The sequence below is a fragment of the Pogoniulus pusillus genome, chromosome 17 (genome assembly GCF_015220805.1).
Source record: "Pogoniulus pusillus isolate bPogPus1 chromosome 17, bPogPus1.pri, whole genome shotgun sequence".
Taxonomy (NCBI): domain Eukaryota; kingdom Metazoa; phylum Chordata; class Aves; order Piciformes; family Lybiidae; genus Pogoniulus; species Pogoniulus pusillus.
Window position 1 is genome coordinate 15,884,509 of NC_087280.1, and position 25,287 is coordinate 15,909,795.

The following is a 25,287-nucleotide window of genomic DNA, read 5'->3' on the forward strand; positions in this document are numbered from 1 at the left end:
ATCTGGATTCTGGAACTGGATTCAGGAACACACATATTGAGACTGAAGGCAGAAAGGACAGAATCCTCTTGAGACAATGGTGTTGAAGAACAGGCTTGACCCTGGTGATCCCTCAAGCTTTAACCTGAATATGACATCCACAGGTTGGAATCCCTTGTTGGTTAGTTGAGGGTCATCTGAACTGTCCACTCCTCCCTGCAGGTGCCACCTCTGGTTTACAGCACTCTAACAGAAGACACGAGCTGTGACAGTGCTGCAGGGCCTGCATCTCAACCCTTGGCAGGAACTCTCCCCATCAGTGTTCTCACTGCTAGAAGCAGCCACTGTCTGCAAGAACCTGCTCTGAAATTCAGAACATGCCTGCACTGAGCAGAGACTGAGATGAGAAGTAACATCACTGACCAGACCGTTCTGGCCTAGCTCAAACCAGGACACAACTCTTTGAGGAGACAAGGCACAGTGACTCCAAGGAGCTACACAACAGATAGCAGTGGAGTTCTTGCTATGGATAAAAATCAGTACTGCATCAAGCTGAGAGACAAAAGAGCAGAGAGATGCTGTCTTGAGCAGAAGCAAACAGGTGTTCTCCTAAAGCAAGGCTCTCCTCTGATGGCTCATTGAGAGCAGGGAAGCTGCAAGTTGAAACTCTCAGGCCAAAAGAGCAGAAACAAACAGAGGTGCTCTCCTAAAGCAAGGCTCTCCTCTGATGGTTGAGAGCAGGGAAGCTGCAAGTTGAAACTCTCAGGCCAAAAGAGCAGAAACAAACAGAGGTGCTCTCCTAAAGCAAGGCTCTCCTCTGATGATTGAGAGCAGGGAAGCTGCAAGTTGAAACTCTCAGGCCAAAAGAGCAGAAGCAAAATGGTGCTCTCCTAAAGCAAGGCTCTCCTCTGATGGTTCATTGAGAGCAGCGACGCTGCGAGTTGGAACCCTCAGGACAAAAGGGCAGAGATGTTGCCTTAAGCAGAAGTGAACAGAGATGTTCTCCTAAAGCAAGGCTCTCCTTTGATGGCTGACTCAGGGTGGGGATGCTGTGAGTTGGAGCGTGTAATTCACAGTCTTTCTCCTAAAATGATATTTGCTTTGACATTGACTCATGTAAGTTGACATAGCTGAAATCCTTCTGCGATACATCTCTGCCTGAAAATTAATCATGTTTATAATATTTGGAGAATTAATAACACCCATTGCTCAAGTCATTAACTTAAAAAAGGAGCTTCCAAAATCTGTTCTTTGCAGTAGGGGACCACAAATAAATGAATGCTTGATAAAATAATCCAAGTAGCAGTTTAACAAGCGTAAACTTGAATGTGGCTGCAATAACACAGAACTATTGTTTAAGGGTTGGCATCAGGTTGATGAGGTGCTTATTTCAGCTACAAAGCATGCACACACATGCATAATGAACTGCAGGATGAATTATTAATGTGTTGCTTATTTAGCCTCATCTGTCTAGAAGATAATGTATCCTAACTATAATGAGTGATTGGTTTTGTACATAATTACAGGAGCAGCAGTATCTAGGAAATTTGTTCTTTCAAAGAAGCCCTTCTAAAAATAAAATCCTCGCACCAAACTCCCATTTTATCAAAATCAAACCCACCAGGATGGAGAGTAGATCATAAATTCAAAGGGACAGAACCATTATTAACATCATAATTTCACACAAAGTGTTTTACTTAATCATTCATTACAGATCATGTGCTGGAAAAGCATTTGTCTCTCTGTTTGTTTGTTTCTTTTCCTAAAGACATTTTCCTGCCAGGATGCGTTCTTGGAGTTAACTCTTAAGGAGATAAAGCCCTCAGAAATGCAGAAGTGAAGCAAACTGAAGGACACAGTGACAGTTTGTGTTAATTCTGACAGAATTTTAATTTAAAAGAAAAAATGTTGCTACTTGATTACTTTTCATTTCTAAAACTTGGACTACTGGGACTAATCATCTCTAATTTACTTCTCTTTGACTAAAAGTGGTTTCTTGACAAGAACAATAGATTAAGAGCTCATTAACCTCTAAATTATAGTTCCATGACATTTTTGGAGTGGTGCTGCATTTCTGCTCTACGTAGGAAAAGCAGGGAGCTGTGAATCTTGGGTCAAAATGGGTAAAACAACATCTGGTTTATAGCCTGATGTGTATTATAGACACATACCTACATTTCTTATTCTCTAAAGGCTCTTTCTTCATTTCACAGAATCACAGAATAGTTTGGGTTGGAGGGGACCTTTCAAGGTCATCCAGTCCAACCCTCCACCAGCCAGCAGGGACAGATGCAGCTAAAGCAGATTGCTCAGAGCCACAGACAACCTGACATGCTGTAGCTCCAGGCATAGGGCATCTCCCACCTCTCTGGGCAACCTGGACCAGGCTCTCACTACCCTCAGAGTAAAAGATGTCTTTCTTCTCTCTAGTCTAAATCTCTCTTTTTGAGTTAAACCATCACTCCTTGTCCTGTAACAACAGACCCTGCTCAAAATCTGTCCCCATCTTTCTGATAAGCCCCAAAGGGGCAGTCTCAGGTTTTAGAGCCATAGGAAATACTGCACCAAGAGGACTCTACCATAACAAATCAGGTAAGGAACAAGTAACATGTTAACCATGGTTAGCCATGCTTCTGTGACAGTGTGAGACACAATCTCAAGAGGTTTCAGGGAGATTCAAGGTGAGATCCACAAGGAGCAAGTGTCACAGCACTTATTTCAGTACCTAAGCCTGCAGCCCTGAGCAGCCACAGGAAGCTGAGCACACATAAGGCCACAGCAGGTCACACTGAGTTAGGACAAACCTCAACTGGCAACAAAAAAACTAAGTGAGGGGACTTCAGGACTCATCTCTCTTGTTTAGTGGTGCAAAGAGGAGTTTCTCCTTAGGCTTTGTAACTCTGGTCCAGAGAAAGCAAGCAGGAAGCAGTGTGACTGCCTATTCCTGCTTAGGCTGCTCTGAGTGTTTCTTCTTACTCAAATGACTGTGTCCAGAATTAATACTGAATGATTAATACTGAATATTAATATCAAGCAGTCAGATAAATTTGCTGAGAACTAATATTTGGGTTTAACTCATGTGAAAGCTGGGAGGGAATTACACATCCAGATCCTTCTGCAGATGTAGCCCTGATTGCTTAACCCTCAGTTTTGTGCATAAGGGAAAAGCTGAGTGCTGTGACTACTGATTCCACAACACAGCTCATGAACTGAAGGCTCAGATTTCTTCTGGATTACTCCTATAGTCAAGGTAGTGCTTGAATCTCCTCCTTTTCCTTCCAACATATAAATTACCACATTTTTCACAACTTGAAAACTGCCTGAAATATTTAGAAGTTCCTTATTACCACAAATCAGTGGGACTGAGTACAAAGGATGAATAATCAGATACCCATAAGCATCCAGAACTCCTGATACCTAACCTGATGGCAATCCCATTTACAGAATCACAGAATTGTCAGAGTTAGAAGTGACCTCAAAGATCATCCAAGTTCCATCCCTGCCATGGGCAGGGACATCTCACACTAGACCAGGTTGCTCAGTTTACTTTATCAACCTTGTAAAATCTGAAAGTAGATCATCCCTGGGGTCCCTTCCAAGGTACCATTCTGTGAGTTTAAAATGTGAGGGGGACAGACTCAGCTCCTTGAGAGTCGAGATCTAGGACAGAGTTTGGGGAGTTTACATTAACAATTTTCTTTGTAACCAAATCACCACTTACAGTTTTTGTCTCCTCGTGCTGAATACATTGGCTTTTCATTTTGTTTGCACCAAGGGACAGTTCAAAGCAGCTGGAGTGACAATCCAGGTTTCCATCTGTCATGTACAATGTGAGCTGAGTCAAGGCCAGCTGGTCACTGTAGCAAAGGTCAAGGTCTGTTGCCCATACCTAAGCAGAAAACAAACAGGAGCTTTAAAATGATGTAGGAAAAGGAGAGAATAAGAAGGGTGAAAGTCAGCAATTGTGGCAATTGTTTGTTTTCATGCACATTGGGCTGCACACTTCTGGTTCCCTTGTGCTGGTGCATTGAGCACTTCCAGATGGAAAATTCAAACACAACTTTTGAGAGAAAACCAAGAGCCTGAGGACAAAACAGATACTTTCACTAGCAGTGTTATAGCAACAGTTAGGAAAAGCAAAGAGGTGAGGTCAGCAGCTCTAAAGCCTGCATGGTAGTAAAGAGTTAATTCTCCAGATAGTAAATATCGCATGTGGACTTCTCAGCTGAAGAATAAGGTTACACAAAGTCAACTTAGAGCCCCAGCTAGGTATTTGGAGAGACAGAAAAGGAAACTCCAGAAGGCAAAGGCTAAATACTTGCAGCGTGCTTCTGCTTCCACTCACCCCGTTTTGTTTTGCTCGTTCAGATTTATGCTCCTTTAACTATACAAGAATCAGACCATAAGGTTGTAGAGCTGCCAGTGGAACATGTCCTGCCTCACCCACATGCAGGGCATACTTGCAGGCAATGCTGTGAGCCTCACAGAAACCTCAAGAAGATTTTGAAGCATTACAGCACACAAAAGCCAGTCAGGATTTGCGAGGCTATGGGTGTAGCAGAAGGAAACACAGAATGATTTGGGTTGGAACGAACCTTAAAGACGAGCTAGTTCCAGCCTCCCTGCCATAGGCAGGGACACCTTCCACTAAACCAGGCTGCTCAAGACCCATCCAACCTGGCCTTGAAAACCTCCAGAGAGAGGGCCTCCATAACCTCCCCAGGCAACCTGTTCCAGTGTCTCACCACCTTCACTGGAAAGAATCTCTTACTAATCCCCAGTCTAAATATTCCCTCTTCAGCTCAAAACCATTGCCTCTCATCCTATTACTACAGTCTCCTTGTAATACATCCCTCACCAGCTCTCCTGTAGCCCCCTTCAGGTACTGGAAGGCTGCTCTCTAAGGTATCCCTGGAGCCTTCTCCTCTCCAGGCTGAACAGCCCCAAATCTCTCAGCCTGTCTCCACACAGGAGGTGCTCCAGCTCTATGATCGTTGGCAGTGGCTGCCTGTGGGTCATGCTCCAACAGTTCGATGTCCTTGTGCTGGAGCATCATAACTGGACACAATGCTCCAGCTGGGGTCTCACTAGAGCAGAGTAGAGGAACAGAATCACCTCCCAGTCCTGCTGGCCACACTTCTTTGCTGTTGCCTTCTGGGCTGCAAGCACATGTTGCTGGCTCATGCTGAGGTTCTCCATCAACTGGCACCCCCAAGTCCTTTTCCTGGAGACCACTCTCAAGCAATCACGGGTTGCTTCTGCCAGGCTCCTCCATCCGAACCACCTGAGCTTTTCCCCCTTAAAAAATGCTTGTGCCTGCTACACCGATGAGAAATGTTAAGGCACTCAAATATCTGCCCTAGAGTGGACGCCTTTAAAACAAATCTAGCAGTGAATGACTTGAATAAGCCTTTGAATGGTAAATGGAGTCATTAGAAGGATATTAAGAGGTCAGGCAGTCAAGGCCTCTTGGTAAACTGGAGTTAATTTCTGAATCATATGCACATAGTAATGCCCTTTTTATAATGGTGAATAAATCACAGCAGTAACAGTTGTTAATATCTAACTGCCAAGGATCTGTTGCTGTATTAAATATCCTATTTGTCAACTTAAACATTTCCTGCTGCATGGGATAAAATGCAAATCAGGTGCTAATGGCTGCCTTTACTTAGTAATAGGGGAACTTTCCCCAATTAGAATACTTAATTTGCTTCAATAATTTATGCTTTATCATCACTCCTGCAAGACAGGGAGGAACTTTCCTATTGATTTGTACTTTTCCAGTATGTGCTACCCTTCCCAATGAGCTAAACAGTAATTAGCAACTGCACGAATTGCAGAAGTGTTAAACTCATTTCCATAAATATCACCAACTAATCTGTTAACAGTCAATGTGTCTTGGACCTTGCTGGAGATGGATTTTAGGTCCTCAATTACATCTCTGTACCAAAAGAAGCTGGCAGGGTTACACAAGGGGAGTGGGGGCTATGGAAACTTGGGGATATCCAAGGACTGTTCACTAGCTGAGGCAAAGTGAGCTCACTACTCTTCCTCCACACCCTGATACTGCTTCACACAGCTGCATTGCTTCAACCTCAGTGTCTACACCTGAACTACCTGAAAGCTTTGTTGATGCACACAGAGACAGGAGGCAAATTTGACTGAAGGAGGAGCATAATCAGCCATAGTAAGATGCCTCCATGTTCAAGGTGTGCTTGGACTGATCTCTGAACAACCTGTTCTAGTTGAAGATGTCCTTGTTCACTGTAGGAGTGGGGTTGGATTATGTGGTCTTTAAGGTCCCTTCCAACATAAACCATTCCATGATGATGGTGTTGGGTGGATGGTTGGACTTGATGATCTGAGAGGTCTCTTCTGACCCAAACAATTCTATGAAATGGCTGAGATTAAAAAAAAAAAAAGGAAGCAAAGACATCCCTGAAGCTGCAGCACACATGGGTAAGAACAAGGGCTGTATTCTGGGCCAGGAAATAGCTCCAGCCTCATTTCTGCCCATTGAAGGGGCTATAACTCAGAGAAGAGGAGAAAAAAAGCATTTAGCAGGGCAGGTTTTGTGTTGGAAATCATGAGACTAAATTCTAGTTGAAGGAGTTTCTGCTTAGTCTGTTCATCAATATTGCTCCCAACTCAGTTTCATCATCTCAGACTGACTCTGCTCATATGATTGTCTACAAGATTAAAGGCTCAGATCATAGAATTATTTTGGCTGGAAGAGATCTTTAAGATCATCAGGTCCAGCCATTTTAACCCATCACTGCCAGGTCATCACTAAAGCATGTCCCTCAGCACCACATTTAAATGTCCTTTAAATCTCTCCAGGGATGGGGACTCCACCATTTCCCTGGGCAGCCTGTTCCAGATGTGACAGCACTTTGGGGGAAGAAATTTTTCTTAATATCCAACCTAAACCTCCCCTGCTGCAACTTGAGGTAATTTCTTCTTGTCCTATTGTCAGGATTAACTAGTGGCCCTAACGTGCAATAAAGGAAGGTGACCATCCTCTTCCCTGCCCATTACTCTTGCAGGAAGGTGAGCTCCTACTGTCTGCACCTACTTAAGCTTCAGTCACAGTTACATTCTCCATAGGTAAAATCATTGTATTGTTTGCAGATATTTGTTGATCTCCAGAAGCACAAGGAGGAGGAAGAGAAACGTGGCTAGAAGCCACCTGTCCACCTCCTTTCATTCTGGGCCTAAGCCTGAGGCTGAACCACCCCTACTGCAAGCTAAAGCAGCCAAATGGTCATTACCATGTGCCAGCTGAGATCACCCCCAAGGATTCTTTTCCTGGCTCAGGATTATCAGAGAACACTGTATTGTGGCCATGTCCCTTTCTGTCCTGGATGTGTCCCAGAACATCCCTAATGTGGGGAGAAAGGAAGAAGGATTAGCTGGCAGAAGATTATAGTTTGATCCTAGCAGGGGATTCCCTTTGGCCATGGGAATTCAGAAGTGCCCTTTAAATCTGCCACAGAAACAGGAAAGACACAGGGCCTGGGCAAGGGCACTGACTTGAACTTCATGGATAACGTCCTCCCACTTCATTAGTTCACATGCATTAGTAACTAGTTGACTGAATCTTTTGATGGGATGATTTCTAAGGCCCATTATGGGTCTTGCAGCTCACAAGGACTCTCTGCAAAAGGACAGTGACCAGTAACAAGAAATGGTTTTGGTAGTTTTAAGCAAGGATTGAAGTTCAGCAGGCCTGGGGCTGCCTAATGGAGGCCTCTGAAGACAAAAGCAATGCAGGTGCTTACAGTGCAAGCAAGCAATGGACATCTGTGAACTGCCTCTAGCACTCTGCTGTTCTTGCACTCTATTGAAAAAAAAAACCATCACCCAAAGCAAACAAAACTGTTTCTTAGAAACATCACCCCAACTCCACCTTTATGGCACACAACCTTCCAAATGCTCCAACAGCTCCATGGAGCCCCAGCAGAACAAACAAAAACATCAGACCTACTTCTTAGGTTGAGCTCGTCTTCTCTTAACAGGCTAGAAAGTACACTCAGGTCCAGCTCTTTAGTTACCATCTACTGGACTGCAGCAGGTTAGCCCTTGAGGTATTATGAAACAGGTGTCCCAAGCCTTGGAAAATCTGAGCTGTGATGTTTTGTGGGTTGTTATTACTTTATTAATCTATTTTCATAGTCTATGGAGCAATGTCTGTGGAGGTCAGGCAGTTAATAACCAGATGAATAATCATCTCCTCCAGTAAATCAGGAGCTGTTAGGAGAAGGTCTGTGCAAAGGTCAAGTTTAAGTAAACATAAAGGATAATACAGCCAGAGAGATGAACAAACATCAAGTACTTGAGTCCATCCTCAGCTGCTGAGGGTTTACAACAAGACGACAGTCGCAGCTATAGGTATAGGTACAGCCTAGGTGTTGCACCCTGACAGGATTGTATGGCACATAAGCATAACAGAAGGAGCTTTCATCTGAGTTTTGGAGACTTTCAGGACTACTTGGTCAGAAATTAAATTAAACTGGAACAGAGCTCACTTGTGAAGTCCAGAACTGACATTTGACTTTCAAGCAACAAATGAAAGTTGGAAGATTATCATAGCTGGGGCTTTATTATGAGTTATGGTTTTAAAGAGACTGTAACAGTGGGGGTGGGGGGGGGGTGGTGTCAAGATTTTAGATCTTAAGAGTGATTTTAGATTAATCTGAACAAAGCACAGATTAGGACTCCCCAGAATCTCACTGCTGGTGAAAAAGCCCAGCTAGATCCACATCCTGCAAGATGTTTGCTGAGGATGAGATTGTGAGCTACTCCCTTTCATACAGGCTGCCAAGTGCTGCCAGGAGATGCTCTCCTTCAGCTTCAAGGTAAAGACATCTCCAGTGAGCAGTCACAAGTGAGGTGCAGTTCTTTACAACTGCCATCAAAAGGCTTCAGCCTGAAAACAAACCAGAGAAGGGACAGAAAGATAAATTCTTCAGGAGTTACTGATTACAGCTTTTCTCTGCCCAGTTTAACAGTTTCATCTGCAGCCAGTACAGATGTTGGTGTTCTCGTCCAGAGCAGACCTGCTCTGTTTGAAGAAGTGGCTGAAGGGCACAGCCAAAATGTCAATTAGCAAAATATTAATGCAGTGGGGGCGTTGGAAAAAGACTTCTTTTAGGACTCTAAAAACTCGCCGTGGAATTGATCATTCCCGCAGCGATTGCAGAGAGCATCTTATTTAGCTGCCATCTCGTGGCAGCTGCTGGGATGGACTGGTGCTGGCCTGACGAGAGAGTTGAGGGCCCTAGACCTGGCCCTAAGCTCTGTGCTGCTGAATGTAAGCTTGGAAAATGGTTAATGACAGCACTGAGGCTCTGGTTTGAAAATAACACGGAGAAAATGCTACAATCTGCCTGCGGTGGGTGGGAATGCTGAAGAATCACAGAATGGTTTTGGGTGGAGAAGCCCTTCAAGATCATTGAGCTCTACCAACCTCTAACTTGTGCCAAGGCTGGTGCTAAATCAGCCCTCAGCACCACATCTCTGCGGCTTTGAAACACCCCCAGGGATGGGGATTGAAGCACCTCCCTGGGGAGCCTGTTCCAGTGTTTGAGAACTCCTTCAGTGAAGAAGTTTCTTCTAATGTCAACCTGAACTGGTGCAACTTGATTATTTCCTCTCATACTATTGCTTGTTTCTTGGGAGAAGAGAGCAACTCCCACCTGGCTGCAGCTTCCCTTGAGGCAGCTGTAGAGAGCCAGAAGGATTCTCCTCAGCCTCCTTTTCTCCAAAGAGTACAATTCTACAGGAAAGCAGAATGGATCCCACCAAAAGCATCTCTGAAAGCATTAATGGAATTGTAACACCAGAGCTGATCATCAGGCTTCAGAGACATCTGTACTCTGCTCCTCCTCACCCAGACTTGCCTGCATGGCAGATACCATCCTTCTCAGGGGCTTTTTAAGTTACTGGACTGGAGTGAAGGAAGAATATGTACCCTAAACTTCCAGCTCTGTAATTCTCCTTTTCTCCTGTGCCCAAAATGAACAATCTAATCCAGTCTTCTCTGACTGCTGCCACAAATGGTGCTGGGCTGTGGAAGGTGACTTATGACCCTGCTTATCCAAATTTTCTGTCCAGAGACCTATGGACGTAAGTAAGTTTATGCACTCAAGCAGTCCCACTCAATTAAATAAACTTAGGTAGAGCTCCTTGATGGGCTGAGATCTGAGCAGCATTCAGTCAATACTGTGCAAGACTTCACTTGGAAGAGTCAAGACCTTGCTCTTAAAGATCAGCCTTCCCTAGAGTTGGAATCGGAAGTGATTCAGCCCAAGTTACGCACCTAATTCTTCTCCTCTGCTTGTGTCTTCCCTAAGACATTAGAAACTGTGTCCCCCCATCTCCCTTTCCCTTGGGAACAAATAACAGAAAACTGAGATGGAAATAGATTCCTGAGGCAATCAGAGAACTGTGTCAGGTCCCAGCTTTCTCTACCCCTCAGATCCCTGCTGGGACACTCACAGCCAATGCCTAATCCCATGGAGACCTGTACCATGCTGAGCCCCACACTGTGCTCCAATTTAGTTGAAATTTAAAGAGCTGCACATAGATGGAGGGTGATATGAACCCTGGGTGCCTCTGAATTACCTCCTGTACATTGAAACAGTTGCAAAGAGGTCAGCTAGGACTGGACATGTCCTGTGAAGACAAGGGAAAGGGAGCTGGGAGAGATCTGGGTGCCAGGCAGAGATACATGGAAAGCCCAAGTGGAAATACGAGGCAGTGTATCTCATATCTGAAAGGTTACAGCATGGAGACAGCATCTATCTTGTCACCTTTTAGTCAGTGTAGACCAGAAGAACTTCAAGAGAATAAAGAGACTGCTCTGTGACAGTTACAAAGCTCTCCAGCAACCCAAACAGGAGCAGATGACATTTAAGGTTCCTTCCAGCCCAAACCATTCTGTGATTTGTGTGTTCACTCTGGCTTCCTGTTGTTGTTCCAGTGTGGTGAAGCAAAATATCCCCAAACAGCAGTAACACTGCACTGTCCATAGCAGAGTTAATTTTATGCTTATGACAGTGTATGTGGGTAGCCAGCAGGAGGAGGGAGGGGATTCTGCCCCTCTGCTGAGACCTCACCTGCAGTGCTGGGGCTAGGCCCTGGAGTCCTCAGCACAGCAGAGACATGGACCTATTGGAGCGGGACCAGAGAAGACCACAGCAAGGCTTGGAGGGCTGGAAGCCCTCTGCTGTGAGGTCAGGCTGAAGGAACTGAGTGTGTTCAGCTGGAGAAGAGAAGGCTTCAGGGAGACCTTCTGGTGGCCTTTCAGTGCTTAAAGGGGCCTGTAAGAAGGCTGGGGACAGACTTTTTAGCAGGGCCTGTTGTGACAGAACAAGGAGTGATGGTCTAAACTAAAAGAGGGAGATTCAGAGTGGAGACAAAGGAGATATTGTTCACCCTGAGGGTGGGGAGACCCTGGCCCAGATTGCCAGAGAAGTGGGAGGTGCACCATGCCTAGTCCCATTCCAGGTCAGATTGTTTGGAGTTGTGAGCAATCTGCTATAGTTGTAGATGTCCCTACTGACTGCAGAGGAGCTGGGCTAGTTGACCTTGAAAGGTCTCTTCCATTCCATGATTCTATGCCAGATGAATTTTAAAGGCTCTCAGATGAAGAGCTGTTAACTCAAAGGCCATGCTTTGCCTTCTCTGCTCTCGAGGTCCCTTGGCAGGAGTGCACAGAGAAAGAACCTGTGAGGCTGTGGCTGGCAGCACAGAACTGCCCAGGCTGCAAAGGCAGAAATATGCTTGTACTTATTTTCCCCTTCACATTTCTTCTTTGTGTTTATGAAACATGTAACCTTGTGAACATTTCAGGGGAGTGTAAGTATGGGAATACTAAGGCTGCATGGGTAACAGATGTTGAATGATTCTGAGTTTTACTGAAAATATCATGTATCAGCTGATATTTTCTGTAAAATAGACCTTTAAAAGACCACCCAAATACCCTGTACTCCCAGCAAATGCATCTGAGCCTTTCAGCTACTGCACTGAAGTGAGTACAACTGGTATGAGTGAGCAAACATTTCTGAGAGTCTAACAGGATTTCTTATTTGAAAAAAAAAAAATAAAGGTGCTTTCAGGAATACAATCTTTTGTGTAATCTCTCTCTCCCAAGACAGATGGCATCATTAATTGCCTCCACGTCTAGTTAAATTTAAGAACCTGGGCTTAAATAATGTTAAAGTTGTGCTACATGCTGACAGAGGAAATAGGAAGGTAAAATCAATTGGAAATGAGGGAAGAAAAGCAAGAGGCAACAGGCAGCACTAAGAGGCCAGAAGACACCCTGAGTGATTTAATATGCCCTTGTTCATGCCAGGAAATGTCACCAACTTAACAACCTCAGCAGCATTCCTGTGTTTGGGTGAACTGCTGGCTTGGGTGAAGCAATTGGCAGAACTCCCACTGCCTTCAGTGGGTGACAGTGTCATCCCTTAATCTTTTTAAAGCAACTTCACGTGGAAGTTGTCCAGTGTGGCTTATCCACAGATCTAATCACAATGGCTCTGTAAATACATTTTGGGAGCCCAGTGGAAAGGTGATCCGTATTTCAAAGCTGACATGATACCAATTCTCACCACAATCACACTACAGCAGTATCAGAAACCAGAAGCCTGACTGTAAGCCTTCTCTGAGGTTAAAATGGAATATAATTATCATAGCACCACCAAAGAGCCAGCTTTTGCCAAAAGACACCATATGCTGGCTCTTTGGTTTGAAATACAAGCCCCTTGCTCAAAGTCTTTTTGCACACCATACAAGCTGTGATTTCCAGATGCCAAAGAGAAACAACCACCCACGTGAATTTGAGTGCCTACAGCCACAGCATCCTCTGAAAGTCACAGAATTCCAGAAAGGGACCTCAGGAGATTATTCAGTCCAACCTCTCTGCTAAAGCAGGGGCACCTGCAGCAGACTGCCCAGCATCACAGCATCCAGGTGGGTTTGAAATCTCTCCAGAGAAGGAGACTCCACAACCTCTTTGGGCAATCTGTTCCAGGGCTACTGCACCACACTCACAGCAAAAAAATTTCTTCTCATCATCAGATGGAACCTCCTGGGCCCCTCAGCACCACATCCATGAGTCTTTTTAACCTCTCCAAGGGTGATGATGCCACCACCACCTCCCTGGGCAGCCTGTTCCAATGCTTGAAGACCCTTTCTGTGAAGAAAATTTTCCTAATATCCAACCTGAATCTCCCTTGGCACAACTTGAGGCCATTGCCTCTTGTCCTGTCACTTGCTGCATGCAAAAAGAGACTAAGCTCCACCTTACTCCAGCCTCTGTTCAGGGAGTCATAGGGGGCCTCCTCTTCTGAAGACTAACCAACCCCCAGTTTAGTCTTCATACTCACAGCCACTACCAGAGCACTAAGGCTCAGGACAGTCCTCCCTCTGCTTCTCCAACACCCATTGTAGGTGGCAGCAGCAGATTCCAGAGTCCATCTCCTTCTGCTGTCTTATTATCCTGCTTTTTATGTTGTCAATGGTCCTGAGACAGCAGACTATGAGGTTTTGCTGGTAGGCTTGTAAGCTCTAGCAGGAAGAATGAGGGTCACTTGAGTGATTCTGGTTCTACCTTTTACAGACCTCATCACTCATCTACACAAAAGACTCTCCTGGGCAAGATGCCATGAGAAAACATTTATTTAGTCCCTTCCATTCTGCTCAGTTATGGAATCTCAGAATAGAGTGATAGACTGGGTTTGGGAGGGAAGGGACCTTTAAAGGTCATCTAGTCCAACCCCACTCGTGAGCAGGGACATCTGCAACTAGAACAGGTTGCTCAGAGCCCCATCCCATTTTTGCATGGGGTGTGAGACTGAATCTTTCTTTCTTGCACTGAATTCTTCTTTCAGATATTCTGAAAGCCACATGGAAAGCAAAAGTGGTTTGAGGCTATACTACAGGCAGCTGTTACGTACCAGCCACGGGACAGGAACTCAAGACATGATAACTGGACTGCTTTCCATTACCTCTCTCTCCTTAAATTACCCGTTACCACGTAAAGCAAATTGTTCATCACCAGCATCCTATTAGCTATAAGAAATCGTCCGTTTCCCCTCTTCCTTAGATCCTCTCTCAGACCTCAGATCTGCATTCTTACAGACACTCAAAAGAGTCCAATAAATCCTGTAATTATTTTTAGAGGGCAAAATACAAAAGATTCAGAGCATTCTGAAAATAATTTCATCTAAACATCTCAGCCATAAGACCATCATCTCTAATTACCAGCTTAATGCAGAACACACTTATTTTAGAGGAGAGAAGGAAAAAGTCATTAGAAGGAATTAAGAGTATTATTTTCTTCTCACTCAGCTCTGAAAGCAGCCCTACAGGCTTTGCTAGGTTGTTACCAACAAAGGTTCCTCAGGTCCACTGGGCAGATCAGGTCTAAATTAGATGCTATTGTTACAATAACCATGTGCTTTACCTCCCTGCACTGCTTAGAAATAAACTGCGTTCAAAGGGGCATGGCTTTCCCCTGAGATCTATTGGAATCACAAGCACACTGTTCTTGATCTCAGAAAGATAGCATGAAGTAAGGTACCCGAGAGAGGCCTACAAGAAAGCCAGAAAGGGACTTTTTACAAGGGCTTGTAGCGATAGGATGAGGGGCAGTGGCTTTGAGCTGGAAGAGGGGAGATTCAGACTGGAGACTAGGAAGAAATTCTTTACATTAAGGGTGGTGAGACACTGGAACAGGTTGCCCAGGAATATCGTGGATACCTCCTCCCTGGAGGTGTTCAAGGCCAAGCTGAATGGGGTCTTGAGCAACCTGGCCTAGTGGAAGGTGCCCCTGGCCATGGCAGGGTGGGTTGTAACTAGATGATCTTCAAGCCTCCTTCCAACCCAACCCATTCTATGGATCCATGAATCTGCTCCACTCACCTGCTGCTCCATCCTTTGTGGATGGATGAAAGTCACAAAATCAACTGAGAAGTAGCCAAGCACTCCTTTGGATTTACAGGCTTCTCCAATTTTGAAGCAGAGTGAATTAAGAACTGTTGGATCAACAGAACGTTGTGGAATGGTGGTGCCAGATGATCGCAAAGGCCCATCAGCATGGAGCTGGTCTCCAGATGACACCATCTTTATCTCACCCGTTGGCTCTATCAGCATATCCACTGTCAGGTTTGTGATGTTCTTGGAGGGTGGGAAGGCTTCTATCACACCACCTGGTAAGAAATGAATTAGCTGTTAAACTGGTGAGCAGATACACAGACGATGCTCTTCAGAGTGCACAGAATGAGACCCTCCAGCTCCTGTTGTGCTAAGACATCGCAGGGAGGACTGCTAAAGAGACACAGCAAGTCAATAAACATAATGTGAGCAGCAGAGCTAGAACCCATGAATCTCCTAGAAGAGAAAGAAGATATTTCATCTGTTATAGCACTGCAGAGATCAACCAGTGGCTTTTGAGCTGCAGATGCTTCTGAGTAATATGAATGAATTCCAGTGATGGGCAAGGAAGCTGATGAAAGGTCTACAGCACAGATCTTGTGAGGGGCAGCTGAGGGAACTGGGGATGTTCAGCCTGGAGAAAAGGTGGCTGAGGGTAGACCTTCTGGCTCTCTACAGCTCCCTAAAAGGAGGATGGCACCAGGTAGGGGTCGGTCTCTTCTCCCATGTAAGAAGCAACAGTACAAGAAGAAATGGCCTCAGGCTACACCAGGTGAAGTTTACGTTGCATGTTATAAACAATTTCTTTCCCTTGAGAGTTGCCAAGGCCTGGCCCAGGCTGCCCAGGGCAGTGGTGGTGTCCTCATTCCTGGGGGTGTTTAAGAGCTGTGGAGGTGTGGTGCTGAGGGACACTGTTTAGTGGCGACCTGGCAGTGCTGGGTTAATCGATGGACTCTATGCTCTTACAGGTCTCTTCTAACCAGAATGAGTTTATGATTCTAACCCTGAGCTCTCCCACTGCCCAGCTAAACACCAGGCCCAGATTAGCAGTAAAATGCAGTGTTGGGACCTTGAGGGAGTGCTATCTCCTACTGTGAATTTGTCTTGGAGAATCCCATTCATATGCTGGTCTGCCTTTTGGAGTTCATCCACGTGAGGAACTCTGTGTAGATGGGAAGAGTTGAAGAAGACAACTTTTAGCATAAGAAAACTGCCAGGCACTCTGGGTATGCCTCCGTAGTGCATATAGTGCCTTAAGTCATTTCATTAGGATAAAATAGTATGTCCTTAAGATTGGGCTTATGTTAACTGGCATTGGTTTAAAAACCCTTAAAGCTCTGGGTCACCCTTGTCTCTCCCACAGATGTAGGAATGTCTGAAACATAAATATCCATTAGATATCTTAAAAAGTATGGCAGGGCAGAACCACCCAACCACAAACTCCTTTTCTAACCAAAATTTGGTATAGAAATATATGATGCTAACCTTTGTGCAAAGCCCACTGACAGATACACTGATTTGCAGAGTTGAGACAAAGGTTTTCTCTGCTCTGCCTCTTCTGAACAAGCATAGGCTCACATCTGAGCTCTAGGCCAGCTGGGTGCTGGCCAGCTTTGATCCAAAGGTGCCACGACAAGAATTAATGCAGGAAGCCCTGCCAAGGACAGCACCATACAAACAGAACTATCCAGCTCTCAGATTGGAACTTGTTCATCTCCCTTTGGTTGGAGGGCAAGACAGAGCGTGACAATGGTCTAATGAGTCTGTGCCAACATCCTGTAAGGGACAATGTGGCATTGCATTACTGGTCCTCAGGGGCAACCTGCCTGGAAGGCAAAACTGGGAAGAAAGCTCGGCTCTCCTCCAAGCAGTGAAGGTTATGAGCACAACTGACCTCATGCAATGTACATATGTAGTATCCAGAGCTCAGAGGCAGCTCTCTCACTGGTCCTATGGGTGGGCAAAACAAGTCTGGCAGATGTTTGCTCACCAACACCTACTAAAGGTGCAATATTCTCACATTTGTCCCCATGCAAACTCACACACCGAATCCCACAGAATGCATCGGGTTGAAAGGGACCCTTGAAGGTCATCTTGTCCAATTCCCCCTGAAGTCAGCTGGGACATCTCCAACTAGATCAGGTTGCTCAGGGCTCTATCAAGTTTGACTGTGAATGTCTCCAGCAATGGGGCCTCAACCATATCCCTGGGCAGTATTACAGTGCCCTTATTGTACAGAACTTCCTCCTGATGTCCAACCTAAATCTGCCCTGCTCCAGTTTCAAACCATTGTCCCTCATCCTATCCCTAAAAGCCATACTAAACAGTCCCTCCTCAGCCTTCCTGTAGGTCTCCTTCTGATATTGAAATGTAGCTCTAAGGTCTCTCCAGAGCCTTCTCTCTTCCCAGCTGAGCAGCACCAACTCTTTGAGCCTTTCCTTGAAGGAGAGGCGCTCCAGCCCTCCAATGCAGGCTGGCATTCCCTAAAGCCCATTCCCAGTACAGTGACCCAGGATGACGAGTTGGTGCTGACTGATCCAGAATCACATGAGGAAGGCAACCCAGGCCTAATCTAGGTTAGAAGCTTGCACAGGACATATGAATGATAGAACAGTTGCCTGTAACTCATTCAAAAATGAACATCTGAAGCGTAATGGCAACATAAAAGGAGATAAATATTTAAATGGGCCCAAGATTAACAAGAATCTGGCATACAATATGGTATAATTACTCCTTATAACACTTAACAGTGACTTTGCAGTCTTATTTACCTTGACTGAGAAATGTTTGGAGGAATTTTTCCCATGTAGGGAATCGTTTCTCATTGACTGGCTGTACGTGCTGTGCTAAAAGGCCCGGCAGCTCCTGGGAGATCTTCACCAAAGCTGGCTCCTGCAGAAACAAATTAAATAGAACCACAAGCAATTTTACTACAGAAATGAAAACTGCTTGTGGGGTGATTAAAAACCAGGCCTCCAACAGGCAAAAAAGAAAAAAATAAAACATGTGGTTACTGTTTACCCACAGTCAGGAAGCCTTTTTTAATTTTTCTACTTACTACTCTTCCCTCTTGTCCTTCTCTGAAAGACAATTCCACCCCCACCCCCCCAGCCCACTCCCCCTCTTCCTTCAGCAGAGCATCTATTTCATTATAATTTATATCAATAATTTGATCTGGCACCTGAAAATGCTAAGTGCCTGGTAACTGCTGCAGGATCAATAGCAGCAGTCAATAACTTCTACATTGTTTAGATTTTCAAGCTCTGTGTATTGAAATAGTCACATATGGCAGCAACAGTTTGACTGATTCCATCTTTAAGCTGTTCTATCAACCCAAACAGCCTTTAGATTAAAAAAAAAAAAAAAAAAAAAGGAGTAATCAAAATCATGGAATCACAGAATTGTTTTGGTTGGAAAAACCTTTAAGATAATCAAGTTCAATCATTTTCTAACTCTGCCAAACCATGTCCTTCAGCACCACATCTCTGCTTCTTTGAAACACCTCCAGGGATGGGGATTCAACCAACTCTCTGGGCAGCCTGTTCCAGGGTTTGAGAACCCTTTTGGTGAAGAAGTTTCTTATAATGTCCAACCTAAACCTCCTCTGGTGCAACTTGAGGCCATTTCCTCTCATCCTGTCACTTGTTGCTTGGCAGAAGAGACCAAACCCCATCTGGCTCCAACCTCCTTTCAGGGAGTTGTAGAGAGCCAGAAGGTCTCTGCTCAGTTCTCTCAGCTGCTCCTCACCAGACCTATTCTCAAGGGCTTTCACCAGCTTTGCTGCCCTTCTCTGGATACACTGCATCCTCTCAATGTCCTTCTTGTGGTGGAGGGCCCCAAATCTGAATTCAGATAAATGAGACAAGAGCATTTCTTTTCTGTTCTCCAGTCTGTAACAAACTCACAGTGTATTTGTACCTCTCTCTTCGGTAGAATTTGACAAGTCATACTTGTGGGAGATAAATAAACTTTTTCCTAGTTCCAAACTCTTTATTACCACACACACAAAACAACCCCATTAAATCCCAAAGCTAACTGCATTGCTTTCCCTCTTCAAAACCATCCCAGAAGTACACAAGCATATAAAGTGCAAGGACCCTGACTCTATAGCTTCAGGCTCCTTTCCTTGCTGCTTCATAAGTGTTCCCCTGCTTCCCCTGGGTCTCTTTGCTTCTGTTTTACATCCTCTCTCTTCAGCATCCCATGCTTCAGAAGATGACCAACCGTCCTCTGATCTTGGCAATGTCCTTAGCCACAATCATATTATCTCGAGCTCTGGAGGAACACAATAAAACCTCTAAGAACAGGGAGGGGAAAATAAACTGTTTTCTCCTGAACAACAAGTTTGAAAAGATGAATTTTGTCATGAAGTGCATGATGTGATGTAACCAAAAATAGGAATTAAAAAATCAGTTTACTGTGATTTATCTACCAGAATGAGGAGGAAGGGCTAACAATTTGCTCAGGGAGGTGGTAGAGTCGCCATCCCTGGAGGCATTCAAGAAACATATGGACATGACATTTGAGGACATGATTTAGTGGCCGTGGTGATCTTAGGTTGGCAGTTGGACTCAATCATCTTTGAAGTCTTTTCCAACCAAAACGATTCTGTGATTATGACATTAAGGTATCAACTCCATGTGTAGAAGACCTGGATGTATCTTGTTCCTGGCTTCAGTTTGCCTGTGAGACCTCTGGAAAGTGACTTTCTGTCTGTGCCTCAGATGTCCAGCCGTGAAAAAAGGACAGTTGTTGTTCCCATCTTACAGAAGTAGAGAATAAAGTGCCTAAAAAAATACTGCCCAGAGAGGTGAGAGATGCCCCATGCCTGGAACCATTCCAGGTCAAGTTGTCTGAGGCTCTGAACAACCTGCTCTACTTGCACATGTCCCTGCTGACTGCAGGGGAGTTGGACTAGATGAGCTTTAAATATCTCTTCACCACCCAAAACAGTCCATGATACTCTCTATTCATATAATGGACATTGGGCAGGAAACACTGTGCTACTTCCTCAACAAACCCAGTGCTGCTTGCTTTAAGTGAGGTCAGATAGCATTGGAAGGGGACTTCAGCACAGGATGGACTCGGAACATTTGTTAGGACAACACAAATGAGCAGGTGCCAGGAGCACCTTGCAGTTCAAAGCACCCTCAGCACTCATTATGAAAGAGAGTGTGTCAAAACCTGTCACCTGACGAAAGGTGATTTAAAGAAATCACCACTTCAAAGATATCTGAGGACCATTCTTGTGAGATCAAACCCAACTTGTAAGAAGCAAGGCTTAGATAACTGAGGTGTTCATGGAAGAGAGTCAGGCACCTGCTTTTCAAAGATCAGCACCTGGAATGGAAAGGGGGTTTGCAACTGTAAGCTCCAAAAAGGCAATAATTGTGATTATAGGGAGTTTTAGCAGGCAAATTCAAGCCCAGATCTAACATTCACTCATGAAGTCAAACCTTTTAAAGGGATCGGTGCTTGGTAGGCTAATTTGATTTAAATTGGACCATATCTCCAGCAGAGCTTACCAATGTTTGAGCTCTTGATGTGGCCCCAAACAATTCAGAATCATAGCCTGGATAGAAACAGGGAGCATTTGTTCAAATCTTTCAGCTGATGTTTCATAGCTCCAGGAAAAAAAAAAAAAACCAAACCAAACCAACAAACAAAAAAGGAGCAGTCCAAAAGCTGTTTGTGTCACGCAGAAGTCTTTAAATCTATCCAGGTATGTTCTGTACCTTTTTAAAATAGTGAGCAGCAATTTTCATGTAGAAATCTTTGTGAAACAACAAATCTGGATAACAGTGAACAACAATTTTTTATGCAGAAGTCTTTAAATCTATGCAAATCTGTTTTGCACCTTCTTGTAACAATGAATGAGCATGAAAAACAAAACCCCATCCAATTACCCTTTCCCCCTGCTAAATCTAAAAGAACTCCCTTTGTTGCAAGCTGAATTTTGAAAGGCTTCCTTAAAATGGCACTTGCCACAAAAAATTAGGACCAAATGGGGCATATGTTGAAGGCAGTGGTAGGAAATCTACTGGAGACAGCTCAGTCAGCAAAGAAAAGCCTGTTGAGAAGTAAATAAACAGAAAGAAGAAATGGAAACAGGAAGACCTGGGGACAGAAAGAGGCTGCAGAGCAGAATGCATGAGAAAGACCTAGGGCTTTTTAGCTAAAAATCAGAGGGGAAGGAATATTTAGACCTTGCAAGCAAATAGAGTGAAGAAAGTAACTCCAAATAAGTAAAGCTGACTGGGCCAGAGAGGAATGAACTCAGATCCTCATCAATACAAAGTGCCACATCTCTGCTGAAGTCAGTGAAGCTGGGGCAATTTATGCCACTTCAGCAGCACCATGACAAGTCAGACCACTTACACCGTGTGTCCTTTACACTGCGATCAGTGGAGCTGGGATAACTTATTCCAGCTGCCTGGATGTGAATTGGGCCAACCCAGCTTACTCTGATGTTGTCAGCAACATCAGTAAATGTGGTTGTATTGGAAGAGGTCAGTGCTGCTGTCTGGCTTTCATTAGGTCCAGTTCTGCAAATTAAGTTTTTTTTCCTCATTGTGATTTGCTGCTTTTCCCTCATTCAGGCAGGTGCACGCTGGCCAGAACCACAGCTAACTGCACAGAAAAAAACCAACAGTCTGAGAAGAGGTTTATGAAGATGATAATGTGGTGCTTTTTTTCAGAAGTGATAACACTGAATGCCCTTATCTACTTAAAAGTTTGCAACCTGCTTTGAAGCCCGGGCATTTCCCTGTTAACTGCAAAGTTTTAAATTAAAAAGTGCCAATTTTGCCTTCCACGAGCTGGAAAAGTATGTCCTGATAGAAGGCACCATCATGTAAAACAGGCATCATTACCAAGTAACACAAATGTTTTTCGTATGTAAAATTGCTTTGTAAAATATTTGCTCCATCTGCTGAAAGTAGCAAAGACAATTTTCCCTGATAGCTAATGGCCCATTTCAGCTGGATGGCAAACGATTCACCGTGCCTGCGACTTGCATTAAGTAGGATGGTGAAAACAGTGCACAGAATTCTCCACTTATGTAGCATTATCTCCTCGCTGCTTCCTGAGAGCCCGTCCCTCATTACCACGGCCTTCGCTTTGGATCAGCACACAGGACGAGGGTTGCTTTTGACTCAAGAGGCTTTTTTGTCAGGCTGAGGCACATATGCTATGCTTCAATACAAAAGCACAAAACAGCCACTTCCCTTCACTAGGAGAACAAGAAGGTTAGTTCTCTTTCAACTTTCCAGCACTTAAACTGCTGTTCCTTTTTTTCACACCACATGGGGCCATGGTTTTCTCTTCTGGCTCATGCTGTCACTCTGCACGCTGAGGATTTCAATATATAAAGATCAAGCACTTCTTTTAATTCCAAATTCAACAGCATAAATGGGGAACAAAACAAACCAAACAAAACCCTACTGGCCAAGTCCAATAATAATAATAATAATACAAAACCCACACAAAGCAAAAAAAACCAAAACATCCCCAACCCACCTCTCCCAATTGCTTCTTTCATTGTATACTTTGCCATTTCCATTCCAAAAGCACATGTTTACATTGTGCCCTGAACTACTTCAACATCTGCTAACAGACCAATAAAAAATAAATAAACCAGGATTGTTTAGCAAGAGGGATCCTTTCCATTACCTCCCCAACGCTCCCAAACTGGCAGCAGGAGCAGCAGCAAGATGCTGCAGGACCCCTTTTCATCCATGTCATCTCGGGAAACAATACATTGTTGGGCAAATCAAAGATGAAATCCTCAGCAGCCTGTGCTGCCCAAATTTAAGGCTTGAAAGCCCTGCGAACTTGTCAGATAATTCTGTGTGTTAATTTGAGATTAAGATCATTTTATTCAGTAATTTGCTATTTTAATCCAAAATTACTCCATGTGCATTGCCTTTTTGGGGGCATAACTGGATCATTTGATTAAATAATTTGCCTTGCCTTTTAATCCCAAATTACTCCACATGCATTGCTATTTGGGGGCATAAAAGGATCATGCTATTAAATAATTTGCCTTGCTTTTTAATCCCAAATTACTCCACATGCATTGCTATTTTGGGGCATAAAAGGATCATGCTATTAAATAATTTGTCTTGCTTTTTAATCCCAAATTACTCCACATGCATTGCAATTTTGGGGCATAAAAGGATCACTTGATTAAATAATTTGCCTTTTTTTTTGTTTTGTTTTAAATCCAAAATGACTGCTTGTGCATTGTTTTGGGGAGGCATAAAATGATAACTTTATTAAATAATTTGCCTTTTTAAATCCAAAATCCCTGCATGTGCATTACTTTTTGGGCATAAAAGGATAATTTTATTAAATAGGTTCCCTTTTTAATCCAAAATTACTCCATGTGCATTGCCTTTTTGGGGCATAAAGGATAATTCAATTAAATAGTTTGCTTTTTTAATGCAAAATTATTCCATGTGCATTCGTTTTCGGGCATAAAAGGATAATTTGATTAAACAACTTGCCTTTTTTAATCCAAAATTACTCCACATGCATTGCTATTTCGGGCACAAAAGGATCATTTGATTAAATAATTTGCCTTTTTATATCCAAATTTACTCCACGTGCATTGCTATTTTGGGCACAGCCCCATTATCACTTGTGCAGTTGCAGCTTTTACTTTTCAGGGCTCCCTACATCCACCCTCAGAGCAGAGAAAACGTCAACAGAAACGACTCAATCCTCAAGAATCCCCCCCTTTAAAAACCAAAACCGGTGTTTGTTTCAAATGCAGCCCTTGTAAACCCAGGTACAAAAGGAGGCAAGGAATACTTGAGTGTAGCTTTCCTGTGCAGAGATCTCATTAAAAAGGCAAACAAATTTAGATGCCTTCAGATTAGTAACATTTTCCTAATTAATTTGTTTTTCTCTTGGTCGATCTCTCTAAATTTTGTTCACCTGCAGTCTCTTTTGGGCTCATTATCTCTAAAGAAAGGATTCAAATGAACACCTCCCCCTTCAAAAAATAAATGGGATTGCAAAGAGAAAAAAGGCATCATGTAGCTAAATCCAGCCTCGCTTCCTGGGAATTTGGTCTGAAATGCTGAGCTGTAACGCTACAGGAACTGTCAGACAAAACCTGCTTTGTGTTTCACAACCAACACACAGTTAAACTTCTTTTCGAGTTGCCTCTGTGCTAGTTTGGGGGGAATTTAGCAAAATAAACATTTTAAAAATAATCCAAGCAGGCATTTTATTGGCTGCCATAACATTAACGGATTCCGGATTTCTTTAGTGCTCTTTCTTTCTCCTCTCCTTCCACGCTGTTATTGCTACAAACTGGCACTTAAATTCAATTGATTCAAAATATTCTGGATCCATATGGCCTAAAACCCTGGAGCTGAAGTTCTGATATTGCCTCACTGCTGTTTTCTAGCATTTGCCTCTACTCCAGTCCCCAGATGGTGGAAGTAACATTTAAACCTCCTTCCCTCTGCCTTGTACAATAGACCTTGGCACCATTTCAACTGTTTACTCCGGTAATTAACAGCACTGATACCACAACAATTACAACTCCTACAATCTTCACACAATAATGCTATGAATTAGTGAGAGCTAATGGCTGGAAGGTATAGTGGTTCCAGACTGCGAGATCTGTGCATTTTTAGACTAAAATAAAAGGTACAAACAGCACGCTTGCGGTAGACAATGATTACCTAGTAATTAGTTTACACAAAGCTTCCTATTTAATGGCAAAACGCTGTAATTAACGCGTGACAGAAAATCAAAGGGTACTTTGTAAGCATATGAAAAATTAACACTGCAGGCCTATAGCTTTATGTACTGATTAGAAGCATATTAAATCAATAGGACATACAACCCAACAGCTTGCGGATCTGATTATTGCAAGCCTCGGGAATGGGTATCGCGGCTTTAATTTAACCGAGGGATCCGATTAGCAGGCTTTATTTTACTTAAGGTTTGAGAATCACCTGGAACATCACCACGGTAGACATGCTAATATATATTAATAAAGAGAATAAGAGTACTATGGGCTGTTGGCAGATACACTTAATATTAAACTCTTTAGGATATCTTGCTGACGGAGCACTCGGAAACAACCTGCACTGAATTGCTTTATAGGGAATCAATTTCTTCCTCAAGTCTTTGTGGTCTTTTTCTTTCCCTATTAAACATCATATGGGTTTGAAGCAATTTTAAAAGCCTGTCAAGATGCTGTAAATGCCTTTTTTCCTGGGTTTCTGACAGTGTTTCTGGCCCTCTTCAGGCTGCATTAAAAAAAATCACACTGCATCTGAGTGTGTGCAGTAACAGCAGCAGCAGCGGCTACTTGCTTCAGAACCCCTTCAGCAGACTTTA

General features: G+C 43.8%; 1 protein-coding gene across 1 annotated transcript in view; it reads right to left on the minus strand.

Annotated features, from left to right (window-relative positions):
* IQCH (IQ motif containing H) overlaps positions 1-25,287 on the minus strand; it is a 60,290-nt gene that overhangs the window by 9,853 nt on the left and 25,150 nt on the right. The window contains exons 8-10 of the mRNA XM_064157898.1: positions 17,697-17,817; positions 14,914-15,200; positions 3,701-3,868 (exon numbers count right to left, since the gene is read on the minus strand). Of these exons, the coding sequence (XP_064013968.1) occupies positions 3,701-3,868; positions 14,914-15,200; positions 17,697-17,817 (576 nt within the window). The remainder of the gene's footprint in view (positions 1-3,700; positions 3,869-14,913; positions 15,201-17,696; positions 17,818-25,287) is intronic.